This window comes from Spermophilus citellus (assembly GCF_964194105.1).
Source record: "Spermophilus citellus genome assembly, chromosome: 15".
NCBI classification, from domain to species: Eukaryota; Metazoa; Chordata; class Mammalia; order Rodentia; family Sciuridae; genus Spermophilus; species Spermophilus citellus.
The window spans coordinates 73,095,670-73,109,875 of record NC_138195.1 but is presented as its reverse complement, the minus strand read 5'-3'; the positions used below and the strand labels follow the sequence as shown (position 1 = coordinate 73,109,875).

Genomic DNA, 14,206 nt, shown 5'->3' with positions numbered 1-14,206 from the left:
ATAATTGTAATCAAACAGGACATTTTAAAAGGAGTTGCCCCATAAGAGGAGGGTTTAACAAAGCTGGGTATCAAAGGAATAGAATACCGGGTATTTGCCCACGATGCCATAGAGGGAAACATTGGGCTAATGAATGCCGTTCTCAAACCACCATAGAGGGTATTCCATTATCAAAAAACGGACAAGGACCAAGTGTTTACCCACGATATCGTGGAGAAAGGTATCAGGCTCCATTGCCAAAAAACGGACTAGAGGGCCCAATGCCCCGGGGCCCAAAACCACAAATATATGGGGCAATGGAGGAACCCAACAGCACCATCAAGGTAGTGCCCAGGACGCATTATCCATTAAATCCCTCATCAGACAAACTAGAGGGAGCGCAGGGCTGGACATCTGCGCCTCTGCCAGAGCAGTACTAACTCCAGAGATGGGAGTTCAAATCATTCCCACAGGAGTAAAAGGACCTCTTCCCCAGGGAACAGTAGGATTATTATTGGGACGCAGTTCTTCTACACTAAAAGGACTTACGATAAGTCCTGGGGTAATTGATCCCGATTATGAGGGTGAAATAAAAATTATAGCTAGTTCTCCAAGAGGTATATCAGTAATTTCACCAGGAGATAGAATAGCACAGTTATTAATAATACCCAGCCTGCATGATAAATTTTCCAGTTGTAATGTAGAAAGAGGTTCCAAGGGATTAGGCTCCACAGGTGTAGATTGGGCTATGCTGTCTTTAAATTTAGATTCTCGCCCAATGCTAAAATTAAATATTCAAGGACATAACTTTAATGGGCTGCTGGACACAGGAGCTGACCTTAGTGTCATCTCTCGTCAAGAATGGCCAAAACATTGGCCATTACAACAAGCCACTCAAACGCTTCGAGGCCTAGGAGTGGCGACTAATCCCGATAGAAGCGCAATGGTATTAGATTGGAGGGATCCTGAAGGATGTGAAGGAACTATACAGCCCTACCCTATGTATTAGATCATCTTCCTGTAAATTTATGGGGACGAGATGTCCTAGATCAATTAGGATTGACATTAACAAATAACATCAATCCTAACGCGCCCACTACTAGGGCTAAACAAGGCTTTAGGAAAGAAAAAAGATTAAGAGAACAAGAACAAGGTATGACAGCACCTATTCAAATAGATCAAGAAATAAATAGACATGAATTGGGTTTTCAGAAAGGGCCACTGAGACAATCAAAATTACTTGGAAATCAGAAAGACCAGTGTGGGTTCCTCAGTGGCCCCTGACTAAAGAAAAGATACAAGTAGCCCATGACTTGGTCAGACAACAATTAGCGGAAGGACATATACAACCTTCCGTATCCCCCCATAATACTCCCATTTTTGTCATTAAAAAGAAATCTGGTAAATGGAGATTATTGCAAGATTTAAGAGCCATTAATAATGAGATGGTTATTATGGGACCTGCTCAATCAGGGATTCCTCAATTGTCTGCTTTACCAAAAACCTGGCATGTTTTAGCTATAGATATTAAAGATTGTTTCTTTTCAATTCCAATTCATCCCGAGGATAGTCCACATTTTACATTTACTATCCCTGCACTGAATCATGAAGGTCCTGATCAGAGATATGAATGGAAAGTACTCCCTCAAGGGATGGCTAACAGCCCAACTATGTGTCAAATTTATGTTAATAAAGCAATCCAGCCACTTAGAAATCAAAATCCTGAACTACAAATATTTCACTATATGGATGATGTGTTATTGGCACATAAAGATAAAAACACATTACTAGAATGTTATGCCACACTTACAAACTTATTGAAAAATTATAATCTAGAGATAGCAATAGATAAAGTACAATTAAATCTTCCAATTAATTATTTAGGAGTTCTATTATCCTCAACCATGGTCTGTCCACCAAAAATTCAAATACGAGTAGATCAACTCAGATCACTTAATGACTTTCAAAAGTTATTGGGAGACATAAATTGGATAAGGCCTTATCTAGGCATACCAACAGGAGAGTTAGGACCTTTATTTGATATTCTAAAAGGTCCATCAGATCCAAATTCACCCCACATGTTAACGCCTGAAACAAAAAAAACATTAAAAATCATTGAAACATATATGGAAAATATGCATTTGGATAGAATTGATATAAGTTTGCCTTTATTATTTATTGTACTACCAACAAAAAATATTCCTACAGGAGTATTTTGGCAGGAAGGTCCATTATTGTGGATACATTTATCTTATTCTCCTAACACTATTCTTACTAGATATCCTGAGGCTGTAGGACAATTGATACTCAAAGGAATAAAAGCAGCTAAGGGAGTATTTGGGATTTCTCCCAATAAAATTATTACTCCATATACTATGGATCAAATTGATGAGTTAGCTAATGAGTTAAATACTTGGGCAATAATCATGTGTAAAACTAGTTTTTCATTTGATAATCACTTACCATCTAATCCTTTGTTGTCTTTTTGGTCTAAGCATCCTGTAGTTTTTCCAAAAATGACAAGAAAAACCCCTATCATAAATGCTCCAAATATATTCACTGATGGGTCAAACAATGGTACAGCAGCAGTAGTTACTCCTGATCGAATTTTTACATTTTTAGTACCCAAGCAATCAGCTCAAAAGGTAGAGCTTAATGCAGTATTACAAGCTTTTATGATGTTTAAAGATTCTGTATTTAATTTATTTTCTGATAGTCAATATGTAGTTAATGCTATAGTATCCCTTGAAGATGCTGGTAGGATTTCACCTTCTTCTACTGTTTTCTCTTTGTTTTCCGCTATACAAAGTCTAATCTGGGACCGAAAAGATCCATTCTTTATAGGTCATATCAGGGCACATACAGGATTGCCTGGAGCCCTTAGTATGGGCAATGAACTAGCAGATAAATCTACACATGACATACATATTTTCTCCACAATAGAAGAAGCTATAAATTTTCATAAAAGGTTCCATGTCAATGCTAATACTTTACAAAAACGTTTTAAAATAACTAAAGAACAAGCCAGACATATACTAAAACAGTGTCAAAATTGTGTGACATTTTTACCACAAGTTAATCTTGGAGTCAATCCTAGAGGACTGATACCTAACCATATTTGGCAGATGGACGTCACACACTTGCCAAAATTTGGAAAATTAAAATATTTACATGTTACAGTTGATACCTCTTCTGGATTTTTGATGGGCTCCCTTCATGCCGGAGAAAAAACTAAAGATGTTATAGCTCATTGCTTACAAAATTTTGCCACTGTGGGTGTTCCAAAACAGTTAAAAACGGACAATGGTCCTGGTTATACTTCCACCTCTTTTAAACAATTTTGCTCAACATTTGGCATTACTCACATAACAGAAATTCCATACAATCCACAAGGACAAGGCATAGTTGAAAGAACTCATCAAACTATTAAAATGTACTTATTAAAACAAAAGGAGGGAATTGGAAAGGGGTATATATCCCCCAAAGATAAACTTAAAATAACCCTTTTTACTCTAAACTTTTTAAATTTGGATTCATCGGGACTTAGTGCTGCGGAAAGACATTTGTACCCAAAAAATGTACATAAGCCTAAGGTACTTTGGAAAGATATTCTAACAGGACAATGGAAAGGCCCGGATCCAGTGATAGTCTGGAATCGGGGCGCTGTCTGTGTTTTCCCACAGGATGAACAGCAACCGATTTGGATTCCAGAGAGATTAACTAAAACAATTTCTACAGAAAAAAAAAAGATGATTTGACTCAAATCCATAACAGCTGACATCCAGAGCTCCAGCTTGGCTATTCTTACATCTGCGACAGTGATTAACCAAGGTTTTTTTTTTCAATATCTATTTTATTATTGCATTTTTCCCACATCATAAAGTTCTATTTTAATTTTGAGCTCATACAAACCTAGGTTAATGTTTTTCTGATCAGTTTTATTTTTTGACTGTGTTTTATTTTTTTGACTGTGGAGTTTTTAAACATTGCAATGGAGATTTCACCTAGGTATAGTTACAAGGCCTTTATTTACTATTGTCTTATGTGTTGTATGTTGTGTACACACTTCTGTTTTGTGTTGTATGTCTGTATGTGTGTATGTCCATATTTCTTATATGAGGAGCGCTCATAAAAAAATGGATCCGAATTTTTTCTTTATTCACGTGATTTATATGGTTTAATTTAAATTAGGTGAACAGCTGTTAATGATTGTTTTTAGAAATGGTTAACAGATCTGTTTGTTTACTAATTTAAATTAGGTAAACAGCTATTAAGGATTGTTTTTAAAGGAGTTTAACAGATCTGTTTGTTTACTTTCACCTTTCCTTTTCATTATATTTAATAATTCTGTTCAGGATAATGTCTCTTTAGCATCATTGCCAGAATTTCCATCTCCATCCCAATTCCGGTGAAGACTGAGATAAAACCAAACTACAGCTTCTATGATAGCTATCACAGTAAACTGTATAAACTGATGCATCAATGAATATAACTCAACAAGTAATGCTCAATCAAGGACTTGATTTACTTTGGGAGGAAATGGACATATTGATAGACTCCTCCAATTTGAACTGCTTGCAGAACTTGCCTGGACTATATATCAGTTGCATACATTGTGAAATATCATCTGGTGCACCAAATTGTGGTACTGCTGGCATATCTTTACTGATGGTGTCACCAGTGATGCAATTTCCTTGCCAGCTCACCCCATGTTTATTGTGGTAATACTGGCATATCTTTGCTGATGGTGTCACCAGTGACACAATTTTTCCAAAAGAGCCATCAATTGGCTTGGTGTTGTGGCATTTCTGTATCCTCCTCCCTTCTACTAGTGATGGTCTAAAATTTGGGGGCCAACAGAGGTGAGGCAAAGAACCTCACCCCCCCACTGGCACCAAGGCTAAATTTGGGGGCCAACAGAGGTGAGGCAAGAACCTCACCCCCCCACTGGTGCATAGGCCTATCCACAAGCATGGCTGAATGCTGGACCGGTAGTCAGTGACGGGTTGATCTGATTACAGTGTATTCAACCTAAGACAGGAAGCTGACGCCTAAATGTCAGTTCTCCCATGACAGGTAAGAACCATATGTTAAATTGGACAACCTACCAGGCACGGTCCCTAGCCACATTGCTTGTTGCTTAATTAAACAGAAGGGGGCAAATGCTAGGAGCCACAAGCAAATATACGATGTATGGCACCTTTGGTTGTAAAGTGACGCCAGCTAGCCACTGAGATATGATTATGTTAAGATTTACATTCATATGGAAATTGGACTCCCGCTGTTCACCCTGGCCTGCTACCGGACTCATGTTACCGGGACTCATGGAGAGTTCCCATTGGTTGGGGAAGGATAGTAGGAGGAAATTCCGGGGGAGGTCCGGGGGACCCCCGGTTCCGGGAGACAGGAGGTTCTGGTAGACGCCCGCGTGGGAGGACCGGGTTTGGCTTACCGGCGCCTACAGAGTCTTGGCGGCTTTTTCAAAATAAAGTTTTGTTCCTGCTTGAGTGGCTCGTGATTCTGTGCCCAGCCAAGACTGCGGCAACAGTGTTTTGACATCCCCACACCCTCCCTCAACAGACATTTAATGAAGCAGAAAATGTAATCATATATTATATGAACTTTGCCTCTTTTTTAATTTTAGGTATATTTTTGTACAATGGTCATCCAATAAAACAGGTAGATATTCTGGGGACCGTCGTTGGAATGAGAGAAAAAGATGCTTTCTACAGTTATGCAGGTAAGAACAATGATGTCTGAAATCAAGTTTATGTAGAAGGTCCTCACTTAGCTAAAAATTGAATTTTAAGCAGGCGCAGCCTTTCAGAGCATCTGGGAGCTAGTTCACAAAGCCCATTCCTCTGCTGGGAGTTCTTGAAGCCCCACATGCAGACTGAGTGAAGAATGAGTTAGGAATGATGCTGAGGAATACTATAAAGGGACCACTGCTGGGGAGCCAGAAGGTAGGAAAAATAATAGAGCAGTCTAGGATTACTGATTGACAGGGAGGACACTGATACCTACAGGCATAGCTAAAAATAACAAAGGACAGTTGTATGGATACAGATAAAGATGTAGATCTCTCTCTATTTTTTTTAAGAACCAGAAATTGAACTCAGGGACACTTAACCACTGAACCACATCCCCACCCTGCCCCCCCCCCTTTTTTTTTTTGTAAATTATTTTGAGACAGGGTCTCACTAAGTTGTTTAGGCTGGCTTTGAACTTGTGATCTTCATGCCTCAGCCTCCCAGTTGCTGGAATTATAGGCATGTGCTATCGTGCCTGGCCAATATATGTTTATAGTGATACCTTAAAAAGAAAAAACCAGATTAAAAAGTAGACCTTTTAAGAAGACAGAGAGGTGTAAAAATAACTTCAAAAGATTTATATCCAGAACAGTTAAAAACAAAAAAAAAAAAATTCTGGTACTCAAAGGGATAAACATCCACTATCAGAAAAGTTCCTTTCACTCACATGATGAAACAACCACTGTGGAAATCAGTATGGAGGTTCCTCAAAGACTAGGAATGAAACCACCACATGACCCAGCAATACCATTCCTTGGTATTTATTCTAAAGATTTAAAGATTTCATCACTGTAGTGATCATGCATACCCATGTTTATGGTGCACAATTCACAATAGTCAGACTATGGAACTAACCTAGGTGTCTGTCAGTGGATGAATGAAAGAAGAAAATGTGGTATATATTCAAAATGCAGTCTTATTCAGCCATAAAAGAGAATGAAATTATGATATTTTCAGGAAAATGGATTGAATTGGTGAACATTGTGTTAAGTGAAATAAGCCAAACTCAGAAAGTCAAGGGTCAAATATTTTCTCTCATGTGTGGAAGTTAGAGAGGAAAAGGAAAAGAAAGGGGTTGGGGGGTGCTCATGAAAATAGAAGGGAGATTGTCAAGACACGACTAAATTGGTCAGAGTCACTCCAAGTGAGTTTGGGGACTAAATAAAGACACAGACACAGAAACTACCTTTTCTTTGGGTTCAGTAAATGTTCCTCAGCTGCAGCTCCACCACAGGGGACAAGGCAGGCAAGAAAGAGAAGCACGCCTGGGACCTGGATTTTATTGGGGAGAAGCCATTCAAATGAGGCAAGGGGTCAGGTTTCAGGGGGTTGAGTCTAGCTTGGTGCTGGATGTCTGCTCTCTGAAGATTGACATCTTGGAAGGTCACACCCATCTCACGTGCTGTGTGATGACCAAAGGCAGAGCAAGCAAAAGGGACAACTGCATGCACAGCCCAGACAGAGCAGCATCGTAAGTCCAGTCTGCTTCGTGCCGTGCATTCAAAATGCTATCTATGCTAAGCCTCAGGCTAGCATCATTCTGAATGGAGAAAAATTGAAGGCATTCCCTCTAAAATCTGGAGCAAGACAGGGATGCCCTCTATCACCACTTCTATTCAATATAGTTCTCGAATTACTGGCCAGAGCAATTAGAAGAAAGAAATTAAAGGCATAAAAATAGGAAAAGAAGAACTTAAATTATCACTATTTGCGAACGACATGATTCTATACCTAGAAGACCCAAAAGGGTCTACAAAGAAACTACTAGAACTAATAAATGAATTCAGCAAAGTGGCAGGATATAAAATCAACACGCATAAATCAAAGGCATTTCTGTATATCAGCAACAAAACTTCTGAAACGGAAATGAGGAAAAACACTCCATTCACAATATCCTCAAAAAAATAAAATAAAATACTTGGGAATCAACCTAACAAAAGAGGTGAAAGATTTATACAATGAAAACTACAGAACCCTAAAGAGAGAAGTAGAAGATCTTAGAAGATGGAAAAATATACCCTGTTCATGGATAGGCAGAACTAACATTATCAAAATGGCAATATTACCAAAAGTTCTCTATAGGTTTAATGCAATGCCAATCAAAATCCCAACGGCATTTCTTGTAGAAATAGATAAAGCAATCATGAAATTCATATGGAAAAATAAAAGACCCAGAATAGCAAAAGCAATTCTAAGCAGGAAGTGTGAATCAGGCGGTATAGCGATACCAGATTTCAAACTATATTACAGAGCAATAGTGACAAAAACAGCATGGTACTGGTACCAAAACAGGCGGGTGGACCAATGGTACAGAATAGAGGACACAGAGACTAATCCACAAAGTTACAACTATCTTATATTTGATAAAGGGGCTAAAAGCATGCAATGGAGGAAGGATAGCATCTTCGACAAATGGTGTTGGGAAAACTGGAAATCCATATGCAACAAAATGAAACTGAATCCCTTTCTCTCGCCATGCACAAAAGTTAACTCAAAATGGATCAAGGAGCTTGATATCAAATCAGAGACTCTGCGTCTGATAGAAGAAAAAGTTGGCTCTGATCTACATATTGTGGGGTCGGGCTCCAAATTCCTTAATAGGACACCCATAGCACAAGAGTTAATAACAAGAATCAACAAATGGGACTTACTTAAACTAAAAAGTTTTTCTCAGCAAGAGAAACAATAAGAGAGGTAAATAGGGAGCCTACATCATGGGAACAAATCTTTACTCCTCACACTTCAGATAGAGCCCTAATATCCAGAGTATACAAAGAACTCAAAAAATTAGACAATAAGATAACAAATAACCCAATCAACAGATGGGCCAAGGACCTGAACAGACACTTCTCAGAGGAGGATATACAATCAATCAACAAGTACATGAAAAAATGCCCACCATCTCTAGCAGTCAGAGAAATGCAAATCAAAACCACCCTAAGATACCATCTCACTCCAGTAAGATTGGCAGCCACTATGAAGTCAAACAACAAGTGCTGGTGAGGATGTGGAGAAAAGGGTACACTTGTACATTGCTGGTGGGACTGCAAATTGGTGCGGCCAATTTGGAAAGCAGTATGGAGATTCCTGGGAAAGCTGGGAATGGAACCACCATTTGACCCAGCTATTGCCCTTCTCGGACTATTCCCTGAAGACCTTAAAAGAGCGTACTACAGGGATACTGCCACATCGATGTTCATAGCAGCACAATTCACAATAGCTAGACTGTGGAACCAATCCAGATGCCCTTCAATAGATGAATGGATAAAAAAAATGTGGCATTTATATACCATGGAGTATTACGCAGCACTAAAAAATGACAAAATCATGGAATTTGCAGGGAAATGGATGGCACTAGAGCAGATTATGCTAAGTGAAGCTAGCCAATCCCTAAAAAACAAATACCAAATGTCTTCTTTGATATAATGAGAGCAACTATGAACAGAGCAGGGAGGAAGAGCAGGAAGAAAAGATTAACATTAAACAGAGACATGAGATGGGAGGGAAAGGGAGAGAAAAGGGAAATTGCATGGAAATGAAGGGAGACCCTCATTGCTATACAAAATTACATATAAGAGGTTGTGAGGGGAATGGGAAAATAAACAAGGAGAGAAATGAATTACAGTAGATGGGGTAGAAAGAGAAGATGTGAGGGAAGGGGAGGGGGGATAGTAGAGGATAGGAAAGGTATCAGAATACAACAGTTACTAATAGGGCATTATGTAAAATTGTGGATGTGTAATTGATGTGATTCTGCAATCTGTATTTGGGGTAAAAACCACTTGAATCTAATGTATGAAATATGATATGTCAAGAGCTTTGTAATGTTGTGAACAACCAATAAATAAATAAATAAAATGCTCCCAGCTCACACAGCCCATGGCTGGCTTGCCACAGGAAATCAGTAGAACAGAGGAAAGGGACCAGAGGGAGGAAGGAGGAGAGAGAAAGGGGAAATACTGGGGAATGATATTAGCCAAATTATACTGTTATTTTGTGTGCATGTACAAATATGTAACAATGAATCGTACCGTTATGTACAACTATATAGTGAACCAATAAAAAAAAGAAAAAAGGGGGCTGGGGATGTGGCTCAAGCGGTAGCGCGCTCGTCTGGCATGCGTGCGGCCCGGATTCAATCCTCAGCACCACATACCAACAAAAGATGTTGTGTCTGCCGAGAACTAAAAAATAAATATTAAAAAAAAAAAGGGAAAAAAAATAAAGGGTTTTTGTATTATGGATCAGAGAATTGCTAGAATATGATTTTAGAGTAGTGGGTCTTGATTTTTTTGAGTTTTATTTGAGCATTATAATACATTGCCTTATACAACTCCAAGAGTCTCTGTAGTTGAGAGGCTTTGTTAGATATTTGGTGAGAAGCTTGACTTGAATTCCAAACCTTTGTTGTAATTGATGCCGTCACTTTTTGTGGTATCTTGGATTTGCATTCTTCTTTTTTTTTTAAATATATATATATATTTTAGTTGTAGTTGGACACAATACCTTCATTTTACTTATTTATTTTTTACATGGTGCTGAGGATTAAACCCCGAACCTTGCACATGCTAGGCAAGCGCTCTACTGCTGAGCCACAACCCCAGCTTGGATTTGCATTCTTGCTGTACTTCAGGAATAATAGAAGGTAATCAAACTTTGTGACCAAGAACACTTATTGGCAGTCTATACATGATTGATCATTTGTAGATACAATGTCATTGCATTTCCTCAACATTTACTCTTTTTCCTGAAGACAATAGTCTCATGCATATTAAAATAGCACATGAGAGAGGAGATTTTGCTTGTCTTTCACTTTTTTCCCCAGCATATATAAATTTTTAAATCAGCAATAGATCATTCTGTCAGGCACAACCATACGGAACCTGTTCTCTGTTTCATTTTATCAAAGACCCTGGTCCTGGTTTTCTCCAAGACAACAAACATTTACTAAGTTCCTCAGTCCAGTCAGCTGTGGACTATGATACAATAAAGTGCTTCCTCTCTTGATACCAATGAGGAAATAATAGTGTCTTTAAGTTTACAAAGCACCTTCATTCATCATTTCATGTTACTCTCTCCCTCATCTTTTGAAATAGAAAGGACAGCTTTTATTTCCATTTTGTAGTGAGAAAACTAAGGCTCAGTAACTTGTTCAAGGCTCTGCTGATGGAGGTTTGGGGTCCAATCTGCTGTGCACTGACCCCAGTGTGCTCTGCAATTTGCTTATAAGTTGGATTGCTTCTTCCTCTCATCCCCTTCCTCCTCCAGCCTCCTGCCCCTAAATCAGCTGGATTTAATTTTTTAGTCTTCTATATTTTTAGATCAAATAAATGAGATTGTTGAGAACTTTAGTCCTGGTCTGAGAATTGGGCCCTTGACCTAAAGGGTCTTCACTTCATTCCTTTTCCCATTATTAAAAAAAAAAAAATTTAAATGATGTTTGACTCTTCCCAAGAAGCCTTTCCCTCTGAGTGGGTGTCATGAGAGCACAACACATCTGTGGGCTGTGAGAACGTGGCAAGCGTCTGGATGTGGAAGCACTTGAGAGCAGAAATGCTTTTTCAACTTTGATTCTTTTTTTATGGGTTGTGTTTTGTTTGGCAACTCTAATTCTTGTGTGGCTTGTTCGAGTGGAGCACTGCTTCTCTCCCTTCTGTCCTCAGGCCCAGTTTGGCTCTCGGGCCACCTGCCAGGCCGCCACTCCCTGCTATCCTGGGGCTTGCTCTCCCTGACTCACCGCAGGCCTGTGCTGGGGGTATTTCTGCCCACACTGACTCATTCCTGGGGAGGACACTGTGCCACACTGCCAGCATGCTCCTCTTCCAGGGCATTCAGCAGCAGGCCTTGGGGACTGGCATGGAATCTGCTAGAAGAGGTCACAAGCCAGGGAAGGGAGGGTTTGGTAGCAGTGCATGTGGTGTACAGAGCACCTGGCAGCCACTCAAGCTCAAGACAAGACCAGAATGATGTCGTATGTACTAGAATAATACTCATCTGCTAATTCTTTGACTTTTCATTATAAATCAAGATTTTTCAATTGGCTAGAGAAGTGGCGATCCTATAGGGGTCATACATTTTTTTTTCCAACTCAAAATGTCTCTCTTGATTTTTTTTGTTTTTTGCTTCTTTTTGATATTTACTCATTAAAAAATAAAATTTAAAATGAGAAGATTTTAACGAAGTACATAAAATTCATGTAAAATACATAAATTAAACAAAACAATGTTAGTGTTTTAGTGAACATCTTCCCCGATATTCCTAGAGTGTTGCTAATGTTGAAGAATCTAGAAATGCCTTATTTCCTTAGCACTGTTACATATGCATGTTTTTATCTTCTTAAAGATTTTGAAATTAGAATTATAATTAATGTATATATGGAATATGGGATTCCTTCTCCATATCCAAAAGATGCTGCTCTTAGCATTTAATATCATGAAAATAATTTCTGTTAAAATACACTGTTTAATGCTTTACATAAGTTAGATTATTCATAAGATTTATAGGACATAAGATTTCTGTTTGACAGGGAAGCATGTATATTTTTTAATAGCAGTGAACATATAATTTCTCATAATCTTTATTCTCTCTTTTTTTTAAATATTTTTTTAGTTGTCAATGGACCTTTATTTTATTTAGTCATATGTGGTGCCAAGAATCAAACCCAGGACTTCACACATGCTAGGCAGGCATGCTACCACTTAGCTCCACCCCCAGCCCATAACTTTTTATTTTCATATACTATGTTATTCTAGTTTATTTAATCAATTGCCTATTTATAAACATTTAGTTATTTCCAGTTTTCAGTATTACAAACCATACTGGAGTGAGCAATAGACTTATACAAGATGTATACATCCGTGTATTTGTTCTTTTTTTCCTCTTCAGTTCAATTTATTGGAAGTAATTGCCAAATCAATCATGTGTGTGTGTGTGTGTGTGTGTACACATACACATTTCAAAATCTGATGAATTCCTCCAAGCTTGCTCTTTAGAAATTTGGTACTAACAGCATATAAGAATATCAGTATTTTAATATTTGTCAATCTAGTAAATGAGAGATTATTTAAACTTGCTTTTTAAAAGATGGTAATTAGTGAGTTTAGCACACTGACATATACTTATTGGGAAGTTTTTTTTCTGGTCTTGGTCTTTTTCTTATTAATTTATATGAGCTCTTTACATATAAAGCACCAACCCAGTCATCTGGAAAATTGCCATCCATTACTGGCTTTTAGGTTAGCAAACATATCAGACTGTTTTTTTCAAATGAGTTCTAATTTTTAGGTTCTGCTTTAAAAAGTGTTTCCTACCAGCTGGAAGCTCCGGGTGAAAGTGTTCACCCGTATCTTCTTATCTTAAGAAAATTTAACAAAATGAAACCCATCTGAGAAGTATTTACAGCATATTGCAACAGAGATTTAAGCTAGCAATAAAACATTTTTGCTTTATTTATATTTCTTCTATATATTACATATGCTTTTACAACAAACTACTTGATGATTTTTTTAAAAATCATGAGGTCCCCCTGAGCCCATATTTAACAACTTCTCTTCTGAATTTGTCAAAAATTAGATAAAGAAAAATCATCTATCTTCCCAAGCAAACATCCATATTTCTCTACAGTTACAAATCCAATACCATGGAAATTGTCTGACTCCCCCCACCCCACAATCAGGAATAAAATAAGTCAGACCAATATGGATTTTGTGAACAAGATATAATTATTTTATCTTATGGAAATAAAAGTCTGCCCTCTGGGACATGCTTGGCTTTCCTTACACCCCCTACAGGGTTAAGGGCGGGACAGCAGCCCTTCCACAAAGAGAAACCCAGGCCAAGTGATGTGGAATGCTTTGTTTTGGGAAGTCAGCATGCTAGTCAAAGAGAAGTGGTGACAGAGGCACTGCTCTGCATGCCCCTGACCACAGACCACGTGATGCTTCTGCTTGCAGCAGGGCAAAAAAGGCTAATGTTGTGTGTGGGCAGTGATTGAGAGTTTTGCACAGGGCTTCCTAAGGATGCCACTTTTAGCAGAGAGGTGTAGACTAGACACAGCGCCCTCGAGGTAAAATAATCGAAATGTTGGATGCATCCCATTGGGCTTGTGTGTTGTGCTCACGTGCACAGGCAAGCAGTTCATGCTGGTGTATGGCGAGAGATTGTTTCTAAAGATAGAGGGAGAGTTTGATAAGGGGATTTGCCCCTGTTGGCTATTGAAAAATGTCATCTTTCAGTAAGGCTGAATGCTGTAATGACATGTGCACTCACCAGCCCTGTCCTCGTTGCTCCTCTGCCCGTTTACACTTCTCTTGCAGTGGACGACAGCACTGGAGTAATAAACTGTATCTGCTGGAAGAAGTCGAGCCATCCCGAGTCTTCGTCAGGTAATTTTATTTGTCGTGTTCCTTCGCTTTTCA

The 14,206-nt window shown here is 38.6% G+C and overlaps 1 protein-coding gene across 3 annotated transcripts in view; it reads left to right on the top strand.

Moving 5' to 3' along the window:
- STN1 (STN1 subunit of CST complex) overlaps positions 1-14,206 on the top strand; it is a 45,062-nt gene that overhangs the window by 9,385 nt on the left and 21,471 nt on the right. For all 3 annotated transcript variants that reach the window (XM_081268344.1, XM_081268343.1, XM_081268345.1), the window contains 2 exons: positions 5,624-5,719; positions 14,105-14,173. In XM_081268344.1, the coding sequence (XP_081124470.1) occupies positions 5,624-5,719; positions 14,105-14,173 (165 nt within the window). The remainder of the gene's footprint in view (positions 1-5,623; positions 5,720-14,104; positions 14,174-14,206) is intronic.